Source organism: Hydractinia symbiolongicarpus, chromosome 2 (genome assembly GCF_029227915.1).
Source record: "Hydractinia symbiolongicarpus strain clone_291-10 chromosome 2, HSymV2.1, whole genome shotgun sequence".
Classification (NCBI taxonomy): Eukaryota; Metazoa; Cnidaria; class Hydrozoa; order Anthoathecata; family Hydractiniidae; genus Hydractinia; species Hydractinia symbiolongicarpus.
In genome coordinates this window covers 14047967-14074784 of record NC_079876.1, presented here as the reverse complement: position 1 = coordinate 14074784, position 26818 = coordinate 14047967, and the positions used below count along the sequence as shown (strand labels likewise).

At 34.9% G+C, this 26818-nt stretch overlaps 1 protein-coding gene across 1 annotated transcript in view; it reads left to right on the top strand.

The window, feature by feature from the left end:
* Window positions 1–20703, top strand: part of LOC130629555 (nipped-B-like protein) — a 29244-nt gene extending 8541 nt beyond the window's left edge. The window contains exons 9-33 of the mRNA XM_057442811.1: window positions 65–267; window positions 796–876; window positions 2450–2681; window positions 2989–3322; window positions 3719–3916; window positions 4094–4421; window positions 4786–4869; window positions 8735–8961; window positions 10124–10322; window positions 10482–10763; window positions 11166–11324; window positions 11774–12230; window positions 12447–12610; window positions 12848–12944; window positions 13082–13258; window positions 13966–14038; window positions 14501–14636; window positions 15485–15649; window positions 16494–16634; window positions 17010–17156; window positions 17437–17527; window positions 18071–18182; window positions 18669–18819; window positions 19464–19694; window positions 20138–20703. Coding sequence (XP_057298794.1) covers window positions 65–267; window positions 796–876; window positions 2450–2681; window positions 2989–3322; window positions 3719–3916; window positions 4094–4421; window positions 4786–4869; window positions 8735–8961; window positions 10124–10322; window positions 10482–10763; window positions 11166–11324; window positions 11774–12230; window positions 12447–12610; window positions 12848–12944; window positions 13082–13258; window positions 13966–14038; window positions 14501–14636; window positions 15485–15649; window positions 16494–16634; window positions 17010–17156; window positions 17437–17527; window positions 18071–18182; window positions 18669–18819; window positions 19464–19694; window positions 20138–20233 — 4565 coding nt within the window. The 3' untranslated portion in view covers window positions 20234–20703. The remainder of the gene's footprint in view (window positions 1–64; window positions 268–795; window positions 877–2449; window positions 2682–2988; window positions 3323–3718; window positions 3917–4093; window positions 4422–4785; window positions 4870–8734; window positions 8962–10123; window positions 10323–10481; window positions 10764–11165; window positions 11325–11773; window positions 12231–12446; window positions 12611–12847; window positions 12945–13081; window positions 13259–13965; window positions 14039–14500; window positions 14637–15484; window positions 15650–16493; window positions 16635–17009; window positions 17157–17436; window positions 17528–18070; window positions 18183–18668; window positions 18820–19463; window positions 19695–20137) is intronic.
* The last annotated feature ends 6115 nt before the right edge of the window (window positions 20704–26818 follow it).

Here is a 26818-nt window from a genome sequence, read left to right as displayed (position 1 = left end):
TGAAATCTCACATCACAATGTATAATATATATAACAATGTCAAGATCTGATTTTCTTATTCTAGGCATAGAGGTTAAAGCTGAAGTTAAGAAATTTGTATTTCTTATGGATAAAATTTTGGACCGTGAATTAGAATTAGAAGCGGATGGAGAGCTTGATATCAACGAAGATGCAGAAATCCCTCCAGAAGCATTATTACCTAGACCCTTGATTACATCTCTGTGCGTTGAAGTTGCAAAAATGAAAAATTCTGGAATGCTAAATCAAGTAAGCTCTGTTCATTGTTTTAATAATTCTTTGTTGTGTGATTAGTTTTTTCATTCATACTTAAAAAACAAAGCGTTTGTGTTTGCCTTAAGCAGTAAAATTTTGTTTCTTACCATTTTTTACTTTAGATGACTGGTCCAAAGGTACAATATTGAAAATAAAATGTATGGTAGCTTTTTAATTTGAGCGGATGTGACCATGAATAGGCACAAAATGAAGGCAAATTTTTAAAAAATGGGGGTGTGTTATCAGTGGACAAAACATGGTTTATAAGCAGAGAAAAAAATGTTGAATGACATTGTAAAATTAATATTGCAAGCTATGCAGAAACTTGCAATGTTATTATTTAGCTTTGGTTATTGTACATACATAAAAAAAAATAAAAAAAATAATTCAAACGACCTGAATACATTCATGTTTCCATGACAAACATGTGTGGGCATCTCTTTATTTCTTGAAAAATTCTTACAAAACTTTGGAATCAACTTTGCCAACTGTTAGTTGTTTATGTGATATTTCCCCTGTTAGATTCCAGTTGATCAGCTGGTTCGAATTATGTCAGTGATGGATCGGCATGTGAAAGACACGTCACAACTTGTTATATCACAGGTATGAAAAATTTACTTATTTGAACTTAGTTAATCCCCATATAATATTCATCAAATGTCCATTCAACGACAGACAAATTTATTGCAACAAATAATTTTTTTTGTCACATGTCTAAAAAACTGAGTATATAGTGAATTTTTTTTAAAAAAAATAAGAATTTGACTTTGAAGTTAAAATGTAAAATTGAAGGAACAAATTTCAACTCAAAAAATTGATAACAGACTAAAAGAGAGCTGTGTGTGTGAAATCTATGAAAGCGTGAAATATTCTGTCGGAAAAAAAAACACACTTTGTAAGTATAAAAATTCAAATAATAATTAAACAAGCTATGCCCAAAGAATTAGTCAATTACATTAGCTGATGATCAGAAATTAAAGAAGGGGGTGACAGCTCAATGTTTTTAGTGTGGATAATGAAAATTCACGTTGTTGTGGTACAGGTTACGTAATCTCTAGCTTAGAAAGTAATGGTTCACTATCACCTTCATATTTCCAACCAGAATTAGTATCTGTTTCTCCCTCTTCTATATCTGACTCGTCAAAGATAACATCAAAGATATTTAAAAAAAATATATACATTTCAGTAAGTACAAAAAAATATCAACAAGATTTACAGAATGGATGTGATAATATTATACAGAATGGAAGAATATTATCTTTTAACTTTTAAAACAGAAACATACTTTAACTGAATCAAATTATGAGGTCTCTCGTCCTGATCAACGTGAGTTTATACACCCCACTAAAGTCAAGAACTTCAGCATGGATATGGTGCGTGTATAGCTGTGTATATATGTTCAGATCAATCGTATTCTTTAGAACTATTTCTGGTCTGTTGTTTTTAATACCTTTAAATATCAGCAAGGTTTAAGACCAGTAGTGGAAACCACATGCCATTTTAATTATTTTCATTGCCCAGACAATGTGTTTGTGCATGTAAACCTTGTCATGTAAGATCATACTATTTATTTCAGAGCAGGGGAAAACGAGAAGGGACCAGCAAATTAAAGCAACAACAAAGAGGGCAAACAATGTTTCCTGACTATTTGAAATTAAAAAAAGGACAGGATAAATCATAACCTGAAAACAACCATTTTATTAATTTAACTAGCGTATGCAACTGTGGTCAAACTTACATTATTTATTATTTATTATTTAAGATGGGTTTACTTTTTCTGTAGCAGAAAATTTGTAATATATTTTTTAGTAATGTAAAAACAAGCTAAAAACTTTGTAGGTGTGTAAAATTAAAAAAAATTCTGCGCAAAAATTAACCCATATCTGACCTTACTTGTTCTATGTTGTAATCTCTACTGTTACTCAGTTGCATTGTCAGTGAGCCCTGAGGTTTGACGACCTTAGCTACCTTACTTAAACTTTTTCATAATGCGTTTAACTTTTTTGTAGTAGTAAATGTTTTAATTTTCCTATCACTATAGAAACAGGCCAGAAAACTTATAAGTTGTATTAAGTAGGTCTGTGAAACTAAAATAGAAATTATGATGGCAAATTTGATGGGACACAAAATTTTAGGGAATTATTGTACCATAACTTAAGCTTACTTGTTTTATCAGGAGGAGGATGAAGAGGAAAGCAAAAATTGGTATTCTATTCAAGTTGAGAGAATCATTCGGTCAGCCGAAGCTGCATCTGTTATACTTCACATTACAACAACTCCCAATATGCCAAAACAAGTTTATTTAGAAGAAGCTATTGAGCATGTTGCTTCACTTTGTCAATTTCACCTTGAAAATACTATTTATCCAGAATTTGATCCGATTTACAAAGTCACGCCAGACACAAAAGGTAAATCACTTAGTATGTAAATTTGTTTATAAATGAAAAAGATAATTTTGTTGGCAACGTTAGACTGTTACTCTCTAACCATGCATCTTTTCAGTTTTTAAATTGTTGATGCTTGAAGTGACCTACTTTTACACTAAATGTTGCTATAAAAATACTGTTTTGGGATAAAAAAGTTTGCAATTTTACATTTCAAGTAGTAAAACGCTTTTCCTAGAAAGATTTCATTATTGTGTTAGGTTGTTGCCATTGTGTTTTTAAATGTCCCATACTAGTTTTAATTAAGCAACAACTCTGTTCCTCTTTCTAGATTCTGCATTTCTTCCGAAATCTAAACGTGCTCGCAACATTGGTACGAACAATAAGTTCACTCTTCAAGTTTACAATAAATTTTGTGAGGTTGTCTCGCTTCTTGGTGACTTGATAGGCATTGAAAGTTTAACAGATTCCATTATTTTAAAAATGTCACAGATAGGTATATCTCCGTTCTTTGTGGAGCAAGTTAACATTCTACAACTGGAAGCATTAAAAGTTGCTCGAATAATTTTTCGCAATTACGTGAAGCACAGAGATTTGATACTGGACGATATTTTGGCATCTTTAACAAAATTACCGTCCAGCAAACGAAGTTTACGAAGTTATAGGTAAGCCACGTTGTTAAAACAGGTAGACAAGTTTGTTTGTAAACTATATCCACTCAGTGAAGTATATAACGTTATTGACAGCTTAAATATCTCCAAAAATATTTTCTTAAATTTTTGTTGCAGGTAGAGCCTAAAGACAGTGTCTTGCACACATAGATAATATCCTTTTTTTAACTTTAATAGTTGTTGTGACAAAAATATGTTGTTTTACAAAGAAATTATAACAATAATAAACCTTTCCAGATATTTGGGTTGTACAATACTATATATCTGAATTTTAATTTTTTCTTTTTCGTTTTTTCCATGATGACCTTTTTCCACATTTTTCGTCTTTAATAAGAGGTATACAAGGAAATATTTTTAAATCATAAACTTCGGAATGAAAATGTATCTTAGGTTACAAGAAAATATTTGTATTCAAATGTTCACGGCTTTGGTGCTCCAACTTGTTCAATGTACAGTTCAAATTCCTAACAAAGTTGAGACGTCTGATTCACAAGGAGACAATTTGGTTGACAAAGATGTTCTTATTGTGAAGAGTTATGAAGATGCACTGAGAGCTGCTCGAAATTTTATGTCTGTTTTTTTAAAGAAGTATGTTGGTTTCTTTATTGTCATTCAAAGGATAATGTGATTTTAATATGGAATGCTTTATCTGTCCTTAATGTGGCTTAAAAAACACTGTCTTAATGGTAACAACCAATTGTAATGGTTGAAAGAATTTTTCAAGAAAGTGTTGAATATTTGATGAATTTTTTCTTTATTTGTTAGATGCAGTTCAAACTCTCGAGATGAAAATGACTTCCGTCCACTTTTCGAGAATTTTTTACATGATTTATTCACTGTCTCCAATTTACCGGAGTGGCCTGCAGCTGAAGTATTACTGACGCAATTAGGCCGTCTCTTTGTAGTAACGTTTAGCAATGCTAAGCTTGACATGAGCCTTCGATTAACCGCATTGGATTATTTATCACAGATTACAACTCATTTGAGAAAATTTGCTCTTAAAAGTCAGGCTGAGGGAGAGCAGGAAAAATTAAAACTAGTGGTTGAAAAATTATTAAATACAAAAGAATGTGAAGATGTTCCAGTGATCGAGGTAGCTATTCTTTGGAATTCTTTTCATACATGCACATATTTTCACACTACTCATAAAACAACACTATTGTGGGTGTAAAAAACATTAATTGGTCAAGGAGGGAATATGCGGGACATGTGATGGGGAGGGGTAAGATGCCAAAAGAAAACTTATATAAACGGGTTGTTGGGGTGAGTGCTTCAAGAAAGTAAATATTCCAGTGAACATACTTTTTACCTTTTGTAAGTTTTCATAGAATTTGACAAAGAGTCAAACTATAACAACAATTTAAATGTTTTCGCATTTTCCTTGACCCTTATTCATCATGTTCTAACCTAAATAGTATAGAATGGAAGTTTAGATGCAAGATTTTTGTATTTCGTAGGATATGGAAGTATATGAAGAAAAACTTCGCAAAGCGTTATTGTTGTATCTACAATCATGCAGCGACAGTGACCCATCTTTTAAGGTGACCTAAAGTTTTCTCTTTTAATTTAATGTGACACAGCTATTGAAATAGTAAATTTTACTCTAATACAAAAATATTTACGAATATCTGAATCTAGCTTTCATAAACATATATATTGTTAATCTTATATATTAATTCCCTTGCGTGAGTAAAACTGTGAGTCCACGACACGGAAATCACGGGTCACTTTCTTATGACGTGGCCGTACGCTAAAATTTAACTAAAAAAATTATGGATGTACTGCATAGAAATCGCACATAAGGTGTAAATATATAACCCGCTGCTAATAACGATATAAATATATATACCCTTATGCCAAAAAACTCTATGTTAGCATATATATAGGTATCGCTACATATGAAACGGTATTAGATATTCACAAAGCATACGGACTGTTAAATGAAGTTCCTAGCATAAAACGGAAATTGTGTTTACGAAAAAGATGGCTGTTCTTTTTGAGTATTCTCTACTCTTTCATTCAAAATAAATCTTTAAAAAAACATTTGAAGAAGAGCATGGTTTTATAAATTAATCATAGCAAGGTTCTGTAAGGTTTTTTCATGTTTTATTTTCAGTTTTGATTATATTATTGTTGCCAGACATGTTTTATAGCTAGCATCATAAAAAGCCAACCACCACCAACAACTAGCTAGCTAGCTAGGAATATATATATATATATGTAGCCATGTTCTTTATACCTAGCTAAGTCTCCAGTTTATATTTAAGTGACTAGCTATTAGCTGCTGTAGCTAGCTAATGCTAGCTTTAAACTAAAGATTCCCAGTATATATATTCCCACAAAACACATCAAACGTTATTAACCCTGAAAATTTTAAACATTTTCCTGGGTTTTTTTTGGTTTGCGAAGTTCTTTTCCTCCAAATATTCTGAAAATAAAGTTCAGAAATTACTTATTTTTAAAATGTAAATTTAATTTGTTTCAAATTGTGGGCAAAAACCTTAATCAGCATGCTAAAAGAACTGACTTTTCTTAATTTAGAATTACTAAACACAACCATTTTCTTACAATTAGTGTAAACTTTTGTGCGTATGGCTTATATTTAATACACCAAAAGAGCTACTTTGTTGATTTCAATTTTATACTCTTTGCGCCGTAGATTAGTGGTTATAGCTCTCGTACTCTGTGCGGGAGACCGGGGTTCGATTCCTCTTGACGGCGATTCAACATGGGCGAGTGAATGTTACCATAGCCCCGGGTTAACCCAAGCCATGTGAGGGAAATTGGGAAGATGGCACACTGTGTGGGCCGTTGGATGTTGCCGGGAGTTGTCTAGTAGAGCGCGGGCTCTAATTGGGTCTGCGTAGCTCAAAATGAGCATTAAATACTCTAGGACTCTCCATCTACGCCATGGCCCCTCCTGGAAATAATAGACAGGGTATATCCCTCGATATTTGTGAGGCTAGCCATGTAAAATATGCACATCTATCTATCTATCTATCTTGTAAGCTATTTTTTTCTTCTTTTTGACATTTCTGTTTTACCACTCAATTTTTACATTTTATAAGTTATTTGGAACAGAATGGTATGAAATAGACCAAAATACCTGATCTTAGTTGTTTTTAATTTACAGGCTGTGTCTGTGAAACTTTAAGGGGAACATTTGGTGGAAGACAATGGCATGACATATACTGATAGAACTGATTTTTGTTGTGTTAGATGTTATATCTGAATCTTTTTGACATTTTATGTTAATTTTGCGAGGAAGGACCATATATATATACACAGAAGAAGAATTCAATTTTCCACCTTGCAAGCTTTGTTTTTCTATATTTTGTATAAATTCTTACTGGGGAGGACTCCGTGCAATATATCGAAATGACTGATCCTTCTCGATTTAAATTTGATGTGTTCTAAATCGTATATAGTTTTAGAAATTTTGTGTAAGATTTAATGGGTAAGGGCTAGATGCAATATGTCAAAAAAACTTTTTTTGTTGAATCAGAAGCACTCCCTACAACCATTCTTTTTTTTACACTTTGTGAAGCTTTTGTGAGGAAAGAGTGTATGCAATATTATCGAAATAACTGATTTTTGTTGCAAACTGTTTTTCTTTGGCATTTTGGATTAAAATATTGTTTTAGAGGGCATATGCAGTAGATATATGTACTGAAATAGTTAAATTTTGCAAACTTTGATTTTGTCGTTACCTCTCATTTTTTACATTTTGATTAAACTTTTGTGGGAGACCGTCAGTATGCGAAGGACCAAAATAAGAGATTTTAGTATTATTTAGAATTTGTATTTTGTGTTGCAAAATTGGTGCAAAAATTGACATAAAATGAACTTATATACAGATTGATTGCTGTTGTTTAACATGACTCATTATGACTTATATATATATTTTATGAAAATTTGTGACAGAATACTATGTGAGATTTGAAATTTTGTTTACTTTATTGATGGTAAAACAGCATGCAAATTGCTAAAAGGACTTTATTAATTTTAGGTTTAAACACCGTTATTTTGTTGGCATTTTGTCTAAAGTTTGGTGAGGAGGGACTGTATGCAATATATCAAATAATGTTTTATTGCATTATAATTTGTCCATGCAAATCCCTTTTTTTACACCTTAGATAAAAAATTCTGTCAGAGGCACAATTTATTGTTTATTTTTCACATTGTGTGTCAACCTTTGGCAGGGTTTGCAATAAACTAACTGATTTTAACATATACAATGAGAGAGATTTGTGTTTGACATTGATCAGCTTTTTTGTATATATGTGGCGTTTTAAGTGATTTAAATTTTATGGGTGAGATGTATGTTGAAATGCTTTTGGAAACTTCTTTCCGAATAATTTTCGCATTTGTCAGATGGTCAGAGCAAGTAATTTTAGTAGATTTAGATTTTAAATGTCACATAAATACTGCAGTTGTTGAAAACCTTTAATTTTTTTGGTCATTTATATAATAATGCAGATGTAAGATGCGCACTGCTGTATTGTTTGTTTTTTGATGGACATATATCTGCTACATAAATTAAATGGAATACAGTGGATTCTTCCACGGGAAACAGCTAGTTATATATTAAACTAGTTGATAAGGCCTGTGGAAAAATCCACTTAGGCAGAAGGACAATGGAAAAATAGGTTATTTTAGATTTTTTGCTGACGTCAGCAGTGCAATTACAAAAATTTTTGGCGAAATTTAGTTTATTCGTTGCCTGTACTGTGCAGAGGTTTAAACGCTGACCAAGAAAATGTATATGATCATGTCTTTTTGATAAGCGGTTTGAGATATAGGGTTTTTAAAATTTTGCTGACGTCAGCAATGGCCAGTCAAACCCCAAAAAATTTTTTTTTAGAAATTTGTATACCTGCTGCCTTCATCTTATAGATCTTGAAACGCTGATCAAGAAAATGTATAGGATCGCGTATTTTTGACAAACGGTTGCAGAGATATTAGGGTTTGAAGGTTTTTTGGTGACGTCATCAACCCGTCCATTCCAAAACGGACCCAGGTTTGGGAAACTTACCCAAATTGGTCCCAGGTGGTCCCTAGTTACCTACGCAGGAGATGACGTCAGTTATTTCCACACATTTCCAAGTTATTTAACCTTAAATTTAAAAGTGCAATGCAATGGCTTCACTAATCTTAATATACTTTCCTTTGACGTCAATACTGCTTTAACGTGAAAGTTTGGTAATTTACAGAACAAATTTATAGACAATATTTTATAGACTTTATCAAAGAAATTTTATCCACTTTGCAAAAGTCACAGACAGACAGACAGAACTGGCGTATTATTATATGGATTTACTAATTGTTGATCTTCTCGAGCAACTTTTCAACTAATGCAAGTAAATCAAATCATTCTGGTAACATAATTTTTATATGTTATACTAGTATGCCCGTGAATTTTACTTGGGACAGTGGATACGTGATGTGCAAATGGAAATCGAAAAATCGATGATTGCTCCAATGTTATCTATTCCTGGTGCTGCCACAAAAGCCGAAGACGACGAAGCTGAACAGTCAAAGGCCGATCTTACGGCCGAAAAGTTACAAGTATTGCGGGAAACGAAAGAATTTTATCATAAACTAATAGGTGATAAAACAACATCACTTCTAAGGTATAAAATTTATACTGCATTTCATTGAAATTAATATATATATATAATCTATTTATTTATATAATTGTGCTCTTATACTAACTGTAGCTACTGCTCCAGATTCAACACCTGTGTCAAAAAATCTCTTGCAGTCCAGGTTATTTTAAAAAAATGTTCGACCTTTCCTAACTATTTTTTGACATTTCGGTTGGAATTCTTTTTTTTATTTTTCATACTTTCTTCTTATAATTTACTAGTATTTTGTTGATCCCAGATTAAATAAGGTTAAGGAAAGTTGATTATCTGCTTTGGATGATAGCCTGGAAAACATAATACGAAGTGCGTTTTATTCTGTTTACAAATGCAAATACGACAGCATTTTATGAATTAATAAAATCAAAGGCCAACTCTTTAAATTAATTTCTTTTAAAATAGTAGCAGAAACCAAGATGACAATCGTTTAAACAAATGATTCAAATAAAACATATTTGCAATGCGCTTTTTAAGTATAAAATCAACAAACAGGCTTAAAAAGCCTGAGTGTGTAGATCAAAAAAATAAGTCAACTAATACTCACAACAAGCCAGAAAGCCTTCATTAGATATGTAGCTTACTTGGGTCTAAGAATGTTACAAATATACTAAATACACAGACACAGGAACAACAGCGATGCTACAGTTTCGTACCATAAAGAACTGCAACAAATAACATTTATATCGAAGTATAGTAAAGTGAGGTACTAAATATACATATAATTTGGTCGTGTAAAAGTGGCTTAGGAGGGCCAAGGAATACTGCAAAATAATATTGTTTTAACAGGCAATAATCTGCTCGCTGGCCACCCCTTTAACAAAACTTCTGCCAACAGAATAATTTAAGAAGATATTTTTAAAGTTAAATATCTTTTGATTAATTTACTTTTTAAACAAAATGACAGATTTTGTTATTAAACCTTTGTCCTGTCTTAACGCCCTGCTTAAATTTAGTTAAAATTATTTTTATTGTTATATTTAATGAACATATAGATTGCATTTTGTTGCTTTGAGTTCTCTTTTGTGAAGGCTTGATTACTGAATAACAACAGAAGACGCATGTTGATAGCAGTAATTTCTTTTATAAATAACTGAATAGTATATCCTCTAAGATATACATTCAGAAGAATGTCCTTTATGTTTTTTTGTAGATCTGGTCAATCTTTAAATTATGAGACGGCTTGTACTGTGGTCGATCATCTAGCATCTTCTCGTTCTTTCTCACAAAGCTTTGATTTATATATGCAGCAAATTTTCAAAATGCTGAGTGAACAAGCTATTGGGTTAAGAACAAAGGCTGTAAAAGCTCTCACCATGATTGTCAGTGTCGATTCAAATATTCTAGCGAGGGTAAGTTTTGTAAACTCTTATTTGAATATCTTTGCATATGATTTAATGTATTTTTCTGAACAACCTGCACTGTTATTTTTTATACAAAAACATATTTGATTGGTTGTCTAAGAGAAAGAAAAATTAACTTTTAAAAAACCTTCCTATAAAAATATTCAGGAAGATGTGCAAGCAAGCGTGCATGGACGACTTCTCGACCCATCCACTAACGTACGTGAAGCTGCTGTTGATTTGATTGGTCAATTTATATTAAAATGTCCAGATTTAATAAAACAATATTACGACATGATCATTGCTAGGATATTAGACACTGGTGTAAGCGTTCGTAAACGTGTCATTAAAATTTTACGAGATATATGTATTGAACATCCTAACTTTGAAAAGATTCCTGAAATGTGTGCAAGGATGGTCAGAAGAGTCGATGATGAGATTGGTATCAAGGTAAGTTTCGGGGTTTTAAATTCGTTGTACTTTTTCTTTGTATAACTAGCTTTTTCGCCAAGGCCATTTATTGTTTCTTATATTGTGCAGCTTTATTTAACCTTCTGTGAAGTAATTTATGCTAATGTGTAACCTAGTGGGCTTCTCCAAAGGTTCACAAATAATATTTTTAAATTTTTTAACTGTAGAGACAGGTTATTGGCATAATTAGGTTTCTAGATTTATGGCTTTTATTTCGAAACAGTGTATTATATAACTTAGCCAATTAAAATTAGCAAATTGTCTTGGGAGTAGACATTTTTTTTTTGTCAATACTTCTTTGTCGTAATATATTATTTAACATAGAAAAAATAAATAGAATAACGAATACTAAATTAAGGTGACTTCGTCCTTTTTGTTTAGAAACTAGTAACTGATGTATTTCGTACCATGTGGTTTCAACCTGTCAATGATGTTCATCGTCAAAGCAATGAGCTATACCAGAAAGCTGTCAACATAACAAAAGTTGTATCGCTATGTAAAGATACAGGATTTGATTGGCTGGAAAGTCTTCTTCATAATGTACGATTATTTATGATTTTCACTGATTTGAAATATTTATGTTCAGCTATGAGTGTTTAGTTTTCAATGGCCTCATCATACGACTGATAGTAATATAAAACTTTTGTGAAACATTTTAAATTAGGGTGCGAATATTTGTTATAAGAAAGAACTTATAACAAGAAAAAGGATTTAACTTTAGAACCTTCCAGCTGCAGCCTTTTAAACACAAGGTTACAACAACTTCTAAGTGCTCCACCACATTGTAATTATATGAGTATTAAGGCTATTCTGTGAAATTTTATTTTGTCTACCTGCTGTTTATCGTATAGAGTATGTATTTCTTTTCTTGCTTGTTAAAAAAGAGGTTTATAAACTTTGCAGACCTTAAATGCATTTAAAAATTTATTGTAAAGTTGTTCTGCACTGTGTATTTTGTTGCATTTTTTAATTTCATATTATCGTTTCAGTTATTGGATCCCGACAACCAAGCTTGTAAATCTACCACAATATGCGCATGTCAGCAACTCATAGACTGTTTATTTCATCGCTTGTTAAAACCAGAACTTAAATCCGACACAAACACAGTTGTGTCCTGTTTAATAACTTTATATTTGTTTTGTAAATCGTATCCAAAGTTGCTTATACCTCACGCTATGACGTTGCAGCCGTATTTAAGTTCCAAAGTGAATTCATCTACAGATAGTCTCATAATGCAACATGTGAGTAAAATATTAGAACTTGTCGTTCCACTCATGGAACATCCCAATCCAAAGTTTTTAGCAGAATTAGAAGAAGATACAATGAAACTTATGTTACAGCAGTCACAAAACGTTGTTCAATCATGCGCTAGTTGTTTAGCCTCGATTATTAATAATGTTACGCATAATTACAAATTCATCGTGGATGGTTTTAGTCAGTTTATGAGTAAGTACGAGTTTGTTTACATAAATGTACTTGTAGCTATGCATGCTTTACTTGTGAACTATTGACAGAGCACAACTTCCAGAGTTTCTCTTTTGATTTTTACTAAAAACTTAATATCTCATTTGTTTTACCTTATATCTTATATATTAGTTCGATCTCAGTTCATACTTAATTCCTTGCTGCCATGTTTATCTATATTTGTTTAATTATGTTTAGAATTTTTAACGTACTACAAACGAGAGCATGTAAAGTCATCAAATAATCCGTTATTAAAGACGAAGAAACCGACCCTTCTTCGTGCACTGTTCACTGTCGGTCTTTTTTGTCGCTATTTTGATTTAGATGTACATGTTCCTGTGAAAGATGAAAAAAACAAGGCGGTTAGTTTTTTTTATGAATCGACAACTTTATGGACATCCTAAAACTTGCTTAGCAAATGGAGGGAGGATTCCTGAGTTTTGTGTTTGTGAAGCGATAGATTCTTCTTTCAATAACAATGATTGATGCTATATGTGTGTTTTGGTAGCGTTGCTGTGGAGCAAATAGTATTGCTGTGGCTTTTGGTCTTTCGCGACAAGTTATATGACTACTTTTATAGCTTATTTTCTTTATTTTAGACATCGTCTGCAACTAGTGAAGTAGTATTCGATATATGCATGTATTTTACAGATTTTTCAGATGAAGAAATAACGACAAAAGCTATGCTTGCTATTGGTGAGATGTTTAAAAAGTTTTTCAGAACTCGTCTGTGACAGGAGCAATATTCGTTGAAGAAAAACCCTCTTCACGACAAGTAGCTATCTGAGTGCACGTAGTATTAAGGATATGGATTCAACTTTCGTGTATCTTAGGTTTTATTGGTATTCGATATCCATCCTTGCTGTTACGTGACAACTGTAAGAGGCTGTACAAAGAAATACTGTCCCCAACGTACACAGCGACAAAGGTTAAATTTACTGTTATGAGAAGTTTACAGAATCATCTGATGGAAGAGGAGAATAGGTTGCAGCAAGCTGAAAAGACACAAGGTGTGTAAATCATGTGTAGCTACTATGGTATATATTTTGATAAAATATTGGCTGGTTAGTTGATTTGCTGGCTGGTGAGTGGTTGGTTAGCTGGCTGGTGAGTGGTTGGTCAATGGCTGGCTGGTGAGTTGGTTGGTTAGCTGGCTGGCTGGTTGGTGAGTTGGTTGGTTAACTGGCTGGTTGGAGAATTGATTAGCTAGCTGGCTGGCTGGCTGGCTTGTGCAATATTTGGTTAGCTGGCTGGCTGGCTGGTGAGTTGGTTGGTTGGTTGTTTTAGAAAGGGGACGTTTTACCTTCAGAATAAATTAGAATATAAGAACACTTTTTGTGAAATATGGATAGTCTGTAAGGTGGAGTGCGCACATGCTTATGCTGTGGTGTCACACAAAGGCATGTGCGTATGGTTTTTATTTTGGTTCTAAACACGCCTTATAATACCTTAGGCGAAATACAATTCGTGCCAGACTCAAAATGTTCTTGAAAATTGTGAAGAACTACATAAAAAAGTATAATTTCTATTAAAAAAATATATACTATATTTTTATAATATATAAAAATATATTTTATATTTATAATATAATTTTTATATTATTTTATATTTTTTTTGGCTTTTATACCACACTTTCTAAGCATAGTTATGCCACAACTTACAACATTTGTGTCATTTTGTTAAACATTTGTCAGATTATTATACTTGGTGTTTTTAGGGAAACAAAAAACGTTGAAGAAAGAAAAATTAGAAGATAAGAACATAAAGGAATTTGGTGATGTTCTTTCAGGGTATGGCCACTACAATTCATCATTTTTTCAGACACAGACAAAATAGTAAAATGGTAACGACTCAGCTACCAGCAGGCAATTTCGCTACTTTAACGCACATGTAGGTTTGGTAGAGGGCTTGTTAAAATTCGCTAATAGCAATCTTTAGCGCGCTTGCACAACGAAACAATCCATGAGGTCGCGAAATTCGGGGGATTGTGCTGACCTCAGCAACAGTTAGCATGTTTCAAGAGTATGGTTTACCAAATAACATAGGTCCGAAATCCTAATAAAGAAACAACCGGTGTGATCACTTGTGGCTTCTAAATTTGAAATATGCCGTGCTGTTTCATCGTATTTTCTCCATGATTGCAGTTATCATTGTGTTCTATGTAAGGTCATGAAATGCATTTTGTGTGTGTTCAAATAAGGAGTTGAATTTTCTAACACTGGCGTTGCAAACAATTTCTCTCCTATTTCTAGCACAACTAGTGAAATTGTACAAGTGCTGATCAAAGACATCATGAAAGGTTTTTTACACACTGAGAAGCAAATAAGAGTTTCAGCATTACAGGTCGTCGCTATCATCTTAAGACAAGGTCTCATTCATCCGGCTCAGGTAAAAAAATTTTTGTGATTTTTGAGTATAGGTAGTATTCGTCTTTTTGTATTGTTTTAAACCTGCTATATCTAATACGTTTTTATATTGTTAAGGGATTCCCAAAGTGAAAGTGAAAGTTGTTTATCGAATCATTTTAATTTTTTTCAAGAACTCTCCATTCTTAATTTATTCGCATATAAGTATTTTTAGATTTAATTATGCTACATAAACAATGATGTCACATTTGAGTTATTTTATCATAACTTTGCCATGTTAGACTTTGTCAATGCGAAGATGTTATAGATACGTCAACCTCCCCAATTTACTTGGCCAAAATTTCACCTCCGTTATGTTGTCCAGTAAATGTTATGTAAAATAGATGTTCACATGTTATTTTTTCAGATTCAGAAACCTTCTTTGTGTGTTTTTGTCAAAAAAGATTGCGGAAAGAAGTTTTGCGGTTTGTGCAAAATTAATTTCTGTAAATGTTAAAAAGAAGCGAATTTCATATAAATTAATCTTCATTGGTGAAGTTTTATGTTTTCCTTGGAAGAAATTATAATACACGTGAAATAGAAAAATTAAATTTTCATAAAATAAATAATAAACTAATATGAAAACTAATATAAAATTAAATTTTGGAAATCCATTTCTTGGCGGGCTTCTGGGAATATAATTCTGTGATTTGGTTTACAAAGAAACCTGATTTCGCGGAGTCTATTCCGTGATTTGAAAAAAAACGCTACTTTGCGTAAAAAAATGATTTATTTTTTTTAAATAAACCCGATTTTGTTTTACAAAATGGACGGACATTTCCACTGGTGTGTATTTAGTTTATTTATAATTTGATTTCTTTTTCTCCAAAGTGCATCCCGTACCTGATAGCAATTAGTACGGACAACGAAAGATTGTGTAACATCAAAGCTGAGCAATGCTTGAACGATCTTGATAGCCGCTATCCTGGTTTTATCCACATGAAAGCATTTCAAGGAGTGAAAATGTCGTACGAATTGCAGACGATCATACAGAAGGTACCAAATTGTTTTTACAACTGGTAGTTCTTTCTTAACTTTCTTATTTTTCTCTTGCTACTAAAGATTTTCCCTACTTTTGTCTACAACTGTCTGTTCCTATGCAGTCCGGGTGGTTTCGAACACATTATGACCTTGGAATGGATAGATTCTGCACCCCCGCCCCCCTCCCTATAACTTTCGATAGCCTTGTCCAAATTAAATTAAACTTATCACACTACTATACATTTTTGCTTATGTCATCATTTTTATGTGACCTTACGGAAGCTTAAAATTTCTCCAAAATACGATTCTCTGCTTAAAATTCAATTAATATAGTTCTGGCACGAATTTTTACATTCTGTTTAAAGTTTCTGACAGCCAATAAAAGCTATTAACATATTTACCGGTTTTTACATAATCCCTATTAAAAACAACAAAAATTGCCCGGTAATCCGATTTTGGGTAAAATCCGATAAAATCGGAAATCCAAAATTTACAGCACGATTTCCCTTTATTAAATAAAGTTGTGCTGTAGGTTTGAGTTCTAACGATAAATCCTAACAAAAGTTGTTGAATTTTTCTGATTATAAGGAATTCATACAGATTCTTACGTGTAGTTTTGAGTAATAGCCGATATAGAGGGCTGCGAGAGGTATGGGACCCAAAATTTCAGCATTCAGAATTTGTTAGAGATGCATGAATTTTTTCGTGGGTTATTACACCGCCTAACAAATCTGGTCTTATAATTTGACTTATTATTTCCTTGCCCTTAAAGATCACCCCATCATCCATATATAAGTTCAACATTAGTTGTTCTCCTACATAATGTTTTTCACTTTTATTCTTGTGTTCCTGATTTTAGAACAATAATGGTTATCTATGTGGCTATCGTGAAACGGAGAACAAGATCGCCTTGATTAGTCATGTGTATGGTCTTGTTCGTTCAAACAAACAGTATCGAAGACCTTTTTTGTTGTCTCTTTTAAAACAATTCGATGATCAGGTAAATGCTGCTTCATTGTTTTTGCTCTTACAGCAGAAATCAGAACGATAATAAATATTTTTACTAAGTCGTTAAGAAATTTTTAACATTGTATTTAAGATTAAAAAATATTTGGAAAAAAATTAAAAATTTCTTTTTTTGTTTGTTTGAAACTTGTATATTATTATATACCCGTATACGTCTGTATGTCACACAAGATGGTACCGCAAGTAGGGTGACGCATGCAATGCGGTATAAAAGGATGGACGTGCCAATTGGTTTTTCCACCCGTCAACGAATAGTTTGTTTGATCCTTAACATACACAATAAAAACTGGGAAAAGATTATTCCCAAATGCTTGTTTCTTACTTCCAATATCTCTCTTGCACGTTTTAGAATTCGTCATGTGATATGTTATACTATATCACAGAGAATCTCGCCTACCTGGTGTACAGTTCACACGAGGAGCCTCTTTTCGTGATCTATCACATCGATACAGCTGTGTCTGTGACTGGTACGAACGTATTGCAGAACTTCAAAGAGGTAAGCTGTAATAAGTAATGTGTTTGGTTGGATACATCTTAAAGTCAAAATTTTTCGTGTGTAATTTCGTGTGTAAATAATTTGAATAATTTAAATAGAAAATCTAAAATATAGAAAATTTAAACAACTTGGATTTTTCTAATCTCATTATTTGCAAACCATAATGATGCATTTCATCACGAGAATAGACTTCCTCTTACTTTTGATTTACGCTGCAATCTAGCCGTAAACGCGAAAACTTGTAGCTTTATGTAGTGGCATGCCTCTTTCATTTTTTTAGTTGTTTCATCCACGTGTAAACTCGAAGAGTGGTAAGTCCCCACGTAACACCAGTGATAGCGACGATGACGAAGATACTAAACAGCTGTCAGGTAACGTCGACAAGATTTTTAAGCAACGATGTTTACGATACCTAAGTAGCGATACTTAAAGTAGCGATGTTTACGATACTTAAGCAGAGATTTTTACGATACCTAAATGGCGATATTTAAGTAGCGACAATACTTAAGTAGAGATATTTACGATACCTAAATAGCGATATTTAAGTAGCGAAGGTATTTAAGTAGCGTTATTTACGACACTTACAGTAGCGATATTTAAGATGCTTAAGTAACTTATATATGCCGCAGTATCTTAGAAAAAAAACATTTTAAATTTGTTTCTATACCATTAGAATAAGTTGATATTCTAAGATGATGCGGGCTCCAAGCTTTAGTAAACTTGACCATTCAAAACGCCCTGGGCGTTGACCACATAGAGCGTTTATTCAAACTTCTATTAGAACTCCAACAATTCTTTTGTAACTTATGTAGGTTATGGAAAATTCTTTTTATAAAAATTTGCTTCAACAAACTAAATTGACAGATGTTCAAACCAAGTTAGCTATAATACAGTATAATCTTTACTTTTTTTAGATGTAAAAGTCGACAAGAAAGCGTTAGAAAAACTTGTTCGACAATCGTTTGGTTGTGTGTTGTTGTTACAACTAAAACAGTATTTAAAATCGACATTTGGTTTCACGGATAGGTTAGTGTACTTTACATTATTTATTTTACATTTCTTAGTATGATTAACCATGGTGAAATGTTATAAGTGTGAATTCTATAGCTGTCTGGACTATTAGACCAAATGTAAAAATCGAAATGGTTGGTGAGAAAAATGATTTGGGGTCGTAAACGAATTAACTGTGGTTAGAATACTAACGCGTTTTTAATCGGTTAGTTCTATCATTCTTTGCTCACGTGATCATTATCGGGAAAACCTTGTTCTTTAATGTTTTGAGTGCGAATGATCTCATTCACTTACTCACCCAAGCAATGTTCCCTTACTATTGAAGAGGGTAACATATGGCCACGCTGGCTTTGTGCCCATTTAATGGTTTTATTCGGATTTTGTGTTTATTGGCCGAATTTTGATATCCTCAAAAAAATCTTAGTTACCTATGGTTGTTTTTACTAGTTGACTTTTATTTCTGTTGTTGTACAGCTTTTAATTTTGATTTCAACTTTTTAGTAAATGTCAAAAGTATTCTCCGTCGGAACCTTCAAAGTTATACGATAAAACTCTCACTCGTAAATCAGAAGCAGATTTCCATTCAGAGTACAAAGAAATGTTTTTCTCACCCACGATACAGTATGATGCCATGATTCGTTACTACGTACAGGTTAGTGCTAGTTACTACTTACAGGCTTGTTCGATTGAATTGTTTATGTGTAGTATTTACTTGAATGAACGCCCAGGAGCTCATTTAATGGTGAGACTTTGAAGTAGGGCGTTAATTCGAAGGAGTTTCTTTTTCATGAGAGGCGCTTATTAAAAAGATGGTAGAATAGTTTTCAAATTTACCAAATTAAAGAAAACATTAGAACAATATAAACTTAATTTACAAATTTTATTGTTTGTCTAGAAAGACTTAGTAAGGTACACTATTTACAAAATAAAAATTCGAAATTAAATTAATTTGGTAGTTTTATTTTTACTATAATAATCAAGACGAAATTAAACGCCCTTTCCCAGTATTATTTATCGAATAACCTCCTTTTTAACATTAACTTTTTCATCAAAAAAGAGGTGTACATTCAATTAGCCGCTCATTCAAAAGGGAGCTCAGGTGAATATGGTATTGTTTGTTTTGGTTCTTTAGATTTGCTTCGTTCTAGTGCGTATTGATAACTATGGGGTGAATGCCCAACTTCGTCTAGTGTTCGGAAGTAGTCTAAGTGTAAAAATGCCTGTTTTTTTTATTTACTTGGTGTTGTTCCATATATGCACGAGATGTGAGTAACACTTCGAATATGTTTGATATAGTTTAAAGAGATGATGATGAGCCTGGATACAGATGAAGAAAGTGACAGCGAGACGCCGGAAAAAGCAGACGTTAAACATGAAGACCACGACCTTGCGACCAAGACGGCAGCGCCTATTGAGTCTACTGATGAAAAGCCACCTGGAGAAATTGTTACTGGTGTTGTTCCGCAACCGGTCGAAACAACTTCGTTACCAGGGCTTTCTATAAACATACCTGTTATTCCCGCGCATGTAAGTTGTGGTCATGTTTACGAAGACAATTTTGTTGATTTTCTTGGTTTTGTTGTGTTATCAGAAGCAGAATCTATGAAAAAACGAGTCTAAAATTTTTGAAGCTTAAACATTTAAGATGCCAGGTAAACCGGTAGAAAATGTGTGCGTGTAATTTTCGATTCGAAAAATTGTACATTTTCGCGGTTTGTTTCTTTTCACGGAATTTAAGCATAATTTATTTTTTTATTTTTACTAGGTGAGTTATAATGGAAGCTAATTCTAAATTTTTTACCTAAAAAAGTGAAACGTTTCTACACATTACGTAAATAATCCTTAACTTAAAACTGCAGCAAGGCGTCTTTTTGATAGCACAAAGCTAAAAAAAAATTAATATTTTTAATATCTATCTTTTGCAAACAAACACGTACTCACATGTATTTATATGTCAAGATACCTTTTAGGTGTATGATGAAGCGCCAAAGCAGCAAAAAAGGGGACGGTCAGGGAGTCGAAGAAGCTCCCGTTCAAGTCGTGCATCAATGACAGCTGATGGTTGAAAGACTTACGTCGTTGACGACTGACGGTTAAAAGACGTACGCCGTTGGCGACTGACGGTAAAAAGACGTACGCCGTTGACGACTGACGGTAAAAAGACGTGCGTTGTTGACGGCTAACGGTTGAAAGTTTCAGATTCGTGGTTGGATAGGTTGTGCGAAAACAAGTTAAATAATTCACTAACTTTTATTGTTACGAAATTTTAATGAACGTAAATAAACCTGTAAATAATATTTCTATGAATACTTGTAAATTTTTGTAATATGATATACTATATGTCGGATAGTTCAGAGACGTCCTATAATCACAGTTTTCACATATTTACATGTTTTACTCACACTTACCATGTTTTACTCGGTGCGTTTTACTTGAAATTTGTTTAGAGAGTGTGACCTTGGTTTTAGTTGTATATATTTTACTGTTTTTGTAGTAAATTATTTTATCTTGTTAAAACGAAAATTGCTCTCCTTTACATGTGTTGTAGCTTTTCAAACTAAATCCTTTCTTAAGGCGAGGCTAACTCGTCACCGATATGTATCTGAACATGCAGGGTGATTATTAAATATCTATTTTTTTATGCCTATAAAAAGTTTACCATTCTCTATTTTATATTTGCTACATGGGTATTGGAAATTAAAAAAATATTTCGCAGCTAACTCATTGACAACACGCTTCGGGAGTCCTCCATTTGGCGCTTGAGACACTGTTGCCTTGTGAAGAGCGTTTTTTAGGTGAATTCAACTTTACCTCCAAGAAGTAAGAAACTAAAATTAACTGGTCTTGGGGGACAAAGCTTAAAAGTCTAGTGTCGCAATTTCTTTTTAATATTTTTCGAAATTTTCTTGTTCCACCAATCTTGCTCCTAGGGTTTTTTTCCGCTTAACGAGTTTTTTGTTTACGTCACTGTTTACACGACCTCTTTTTATCAACGCAAAATTTTAGTGTCGGAGTATAGTATCGTAAATAAAATGTCCACAAATTGGAGTCGATCCACAACCTCGTCCCTAAGGCCTTCTAAAATAAGGGACTGTACAAAGCGATGCTGCCCTGAGGACCAGGTTACTTTAACTTGAGCCGTTATGCCCTGGGATCTCTATCTCTTTCTAACGGTTCCTTTTTCTTTTTTTCTACATACAGGCGACCCTTTAGAACATCCCCAGTTTCAGGATATGTGGAGAGGAAAATGGAAAATCAAAGTTTACTGTAAAAGCTGATAAAATAGCGCCTGCGTAAACTTCTAAAAAACACTGCTGCAGTACAGAAACAGACAATTCGGTACACCCAATGGGCGTTAAATAAATGTCACGGGATAACAGTTCTTTAAATATAACGAACGTCGTTTTAATGAGGTTAAAAAAAGTATTGTAAGAAGATTGAGGAAACGCTTGCCGACATATTAAATCGACATGTTTGTTGACAACTTGAACTGCAGTTTTATGATATGAGATTGTAGAGTTCTGAAGAATGCAATGAAGTTCCGCCGGTAAATTTGCGCATAAAGATTTCAATGATTTGGTTTTGCGTCTAAATTTAGTGTTGGGTACATATTTATTATCGTCCCCTGGGAACAAGGTAAGGTATATATTGTGATATACAGAGAACACGAAAGCTCACTTGGTTGCGTTGATGTGGGGCTGATGTTTTGGTGGCGTGTTAATTCATTTATTTATTTAATTACAAATTTACTTTTAAAAATTATCGGGAGTCAGCCGATATGGGTAGAGATAGGAAAAGGCGGATGTTAGGACAGATCCCGTTAGCACTTTACCATTCCACGTCAAATTATGGATCATCCCCGTTAAATCAACGATAGAAGAGTCCATAAAATCCGTTAGCACTTTACCACTTTACGTCAAATAAGCGGGCATGCTCTATAATATCTGTCCAAAACCCCCCACCCCGGCCGTGTCCCCCTGGCCCCCTCCGCCGTGTCCCCCGGGCCCCCACCCACCCTCCCCTGCCGTGTCCCCCAATTACAGTGATATTTGTCTATAATGGCCTCTTGCCAGTGTGGTAATGCCATCCTCCATAATTATGCGCTTATCATCATCTGCATTGAGCGCTAGTTTGTTTGTTTTTATGGTATGAACATCATGCTTAATCGATCGAAAGGTCATCTGTTCCCTGTAAACATTTTCACCCTCCAACAAGCATCTCCTATAGTCATCGAAACCTATTGTTTTCCTCACCACACATTTCTTGACCCCCTTGCACCTCTTATCCTCCCTACCACATAGCTGTTTGTAAGCATAATTCTTAGCCCTAAGAGCGATAAATTCGGTCATTACCTTACCACCCAACTCATCCTTCATCAGCCCAATGATCTTTTTATTCAAACCTAATGGTAGAGGTCTACCATCTTTCTTATCGTACCCCGAAGTGTCAAATCTCAAAGCCACATCGTCGGCGATATCTTTGTAAAAGTCGTCGGTTTTGATATGATAAACGAATGAATCTGTATCCATGTAGCAAAGCTTTACATCCACACCATATTTTGGTCTCATGTAATCATAGTGGAACTCATACATAACTATCTTGGACAAGTCGAGAATTGCCAGCCCCAGGTAGATTGGCTTATTCATTTTGATCTTGATCTTGGACATCTCTATGCCCATCAGTGTTTCCGAGAACCACGTGCTACCCTTGAAGTTTGGCTTCATCACCATTTTCTCATAATTCTTTTGGTTGGTGGTCAAACGTATATCCTTCTGCCTTCGCTGATTCTCCATTGTCTTCCCAAAGACCGAATTATTCATCAGCTTGAAAAAATCTTTCTCGAAGTCATTCGTTGATTTGGTACGCAAATCAGTGTTAAAATCTATGTACGACTTCAACCACGCACTCTGATCAAATCTCAAGACCCTATGAACCTTATCCAGAACAAGACCGTGATTCAAAGCTTGAGCAAGCGCACGGATATGAATCACATAGTTCCTCTTGTCTGAAAGACACGGTGTCAGCTTCTCGACCCCATTGATAACCTTCCTCTCGGGCATGAAAGGAAGATCATTATGAGAATCATGAAGCTCCTGTGGATAGCTCACATCAACCTCAAGGATGTACCCCTTTTCACCGTTTTCCACAGCTAATTGTGAAATCAGTTCGGGTGTAAAATCAGAAACCACGTCATCAACCCACTCAAACCCTCCGGTCGGCATCTTCTGAATCATGGCCCAGCCGTACAAATTATTTGCATCTAGGTACTGGAGATAGCTATTCATCTCCTTACTCTCAGATGTGTTGGCTTTGGTGGTATATTGTTTTTCCTCTTTCGGTACAGACGGTCCCCAACATACCTTTTCATACAAACCCATGATCTTATCCTTCATGGCTCTGTAAGCTTTACTAGTTTTCACCTTGATGACCCTAGGTACATGTTTCATCAACCAGTACCTCAATTCAATCAATTTTCTTTTTACAAAAGGCACGGTTTTAGCCATTTCCTGCTGCTCAAATAAATCCATGCAATTCCCATCCGATGTGTTGTACTCGTCCCCCATATACTTATTGTTGGCCTTGGCGTAGCGGTGGACAGCCTGACACAATCCACCCCTAATACCACTCTCAATGAACATGACCATCTCCATATCCGACAATAAATCTAGACTAACCTTGGTCTTTTTCAAACAAGCCCTCCAGGCTAATCCCGGAGCAGTGTAAAAGTGAGCAGGGTCTAGATCGTAGTTTCTCAAGCATGTTTCTCTGAATGTCTCAAACACATCACTCAGAAGCAGAACATCCGTCTTGAGATAGATATCATGATAAACGCCCATATTTTCAACTTTCATGTCCTTCCACACCTTCTGGGCATGCGCATAATCGGCATCGCTGATACCATTCATGTTCAACTTGCTATAAAAGTCATCTTTCAAAGGAAGCTTAGTTTCATTAAACCTATCGAATGAATCAACATACTCATATGGGTATACACCCTTCCTTCTCATTATGTTGAATTGCTCATCATTGAAGAATTTTCGAAGGTTTTTGCATTGATCATCGGATAGATTGTTTACCAAGGAACTTAATCCGCTTGACATAAATCTAAATGAGTCTATGAATCTCAGTTGTATCTTTTTGTCTTTGGTCTCTCCATTTTTGTCAATGTATTCACCAACCTTAACATCCGTTGAGAAAGAGATATATTTCTCTTTATTTTCAGCGATTACACCCATACCACCTTCTCCATACTTCCTCGCAAGCTCCTTAATGAATAAATGTGCATCGTAGCCACTCAGATTGTGGAAGACAACCGGAATATAATTGGGCACTTTGTATCGGATATTACATTCTTGATGAGCAGCCCCGCGAAACTTACCGGTGAAATGGCAGTGATCCCTAACCTTGATGTCATCCTTGTCATCAAATTCTTCCATGCAAATGTGGCACACCCTGGCTCTCTTGAAACTGTCACGCTCCTCATCCGTCAGTGGATCCATTGCTTTCTGAGGAAACATGTTATATAACCTTTTCGCCTCAGAAACTACATGATCTACAAAGCGCGGAACACAGTCCTCACCGCGGTAAAGATTCAGAGGGTCCGGCACTTCACCATGAGCATATTTACTATAACAACAGAATCCAGTGGGAACATGTTTACCAACTTTCTCGGTGGATGATCCGTATTTTCTCTCCTCTTCTGGCAACTCTTTTGTAAAAGCTTCGAAATCGGCATACATGATGAATGGGGCTTTGAGTTGAAACTTACCATCAGTGAAGGTTAAGGTGCTACCCTCCTTAGGGAGTTGAATCTTAGCAGCATCGTTATTCTTGCAATACTCAAAGTGCTCATCCCTTTTCTGTTCGCTTTGAAAACCATAGAGACAATTCAAGCAATAATACTCCTTATTTTTATGCTTTGAGTTAGCCTTGCTAAGTACACCGCTCAAGTTCTTAACAGCGATATAATGTCTCTTATCCCCCTCACATAGTAAAAACAAAACAACCGTCTCCTTACGGTCAAGATGCTTCGACTTGCGACACATGTAGATACCTTCTCCCTCATCCTTTGTCAAAACATGCACAGCGACATCGGGGTTCCTTCTCTCAAACAAATCTATCTTGTTTAGCGCCATTGGGAAAGTTAGACCGTCCCAATTATACTTATCATGCTTCTTAAGGATTGAGATTCGTTCAGGGTGATTATCGATCTTATCATGATTGAGAGCAGCGATAATAGCCCATCTGAAACATTTATCATCATCCTCGTTATGAGGGTTAATCACAGATCGCTTTCCACTGAAATTCTTAGGTAGCGGCAAGTAAGAACTACCTCTCGTTAATTTTAGCTTATGAAAGTCCACATGCATATGTAGGATTTTATCGATTGTGAACCCACTGGCTGGTAGAGCAGGGTTTTCAATCTGCTCGATTATCTTATTACACATCCGATCGAAAACATCAGAAATGTCATCGTGGGCGTGCAGTATCTCCATATAGCTATTGAAAGCTTTATCGACATGTACACATGGGGCATCAGCCGAGCTGGTGTCCTCCCTTACCCACTTCACCCACAAGGTCGCCTGAGTCTTCAGCGACTTCTTCTACCCTAGCACGTCACTCATCAACCTATTTACGACGTGCTCGACCTTTTCGAGAAAGACCCTGACATTCTTCCCACCATCCGAGTTTATTTTGAAACGTTTGTATGAACCTACAAAAGCTTCTTCAATGGGGGTATAGGGGTTTTCCTCCTCCTCCTCCTCCTCCTCCTCCTCCTCCTCCTCCTCCTCCACCTCCTCCAACTCTTCCTCTCCACTGCCCTTTTTATACAAACCCATGATCTTATCCTTCATGGTTTTGAAAGCTTTGCTCGCTTTCTCCTTAATAGCCTTAGGTACATGATTTATTAACCAGTCTCTCCATTCGATCAACTTGCTTTTCAAATCCATGTCTTGTTGGCTAGTGCCCGGTCTAGGTGCTGGTATGGGTCTTGGCATGGGTATGGGTGCTGGTATGGGTCTTGGCATGGGTATGGGTGCTGGTATGGGTCTTGGCATGGGTATGGGTCTCGGCATGGGTACGGGTCTGGCGGGTCTTGGCATGGGTACGGGTCTAGTGGGTCTCGGCATGGGTACGGGTCTGGCGGGTCTTGGCATGGGTACGGGTGCTGACACAGTAGTGGGTGTCAATAATTCGATCAGATCGGCCTTTCTGAGCCTTGAGTAGCCACGTAGGCCGCGTTCTCTAGCGAGAGCTCTTAATTCAACAACTGTATTTCTCGAAGTCATGCTTGGTTATGATATACGATTTATGAACCTTTAAGATGTTTGGCTATGATATACGATTTTGTAATCTTTAAGCCATTTTTATAAATCGTAAACCGTGTTGGAGGGTCGTGAGTGTCCTAGTTTGTGGGGCAACCACCATGCTAAATTGTAGTAAAACACGCTTTGTGATACATACATCGATACACCATGGGTACCCACCCATTGGCACCTCGAGGGTCGTGAATCACATTTGTTACCCGTCCGAGTAACAAAAAAATGCCCTAACAATCCGACCCCTCAAATATATTGTCTAATGACAAGATCTATTGATGCGCGACATATAGGGCATTTATCCCCCCTCTTCTCCAATTTATTTGCACA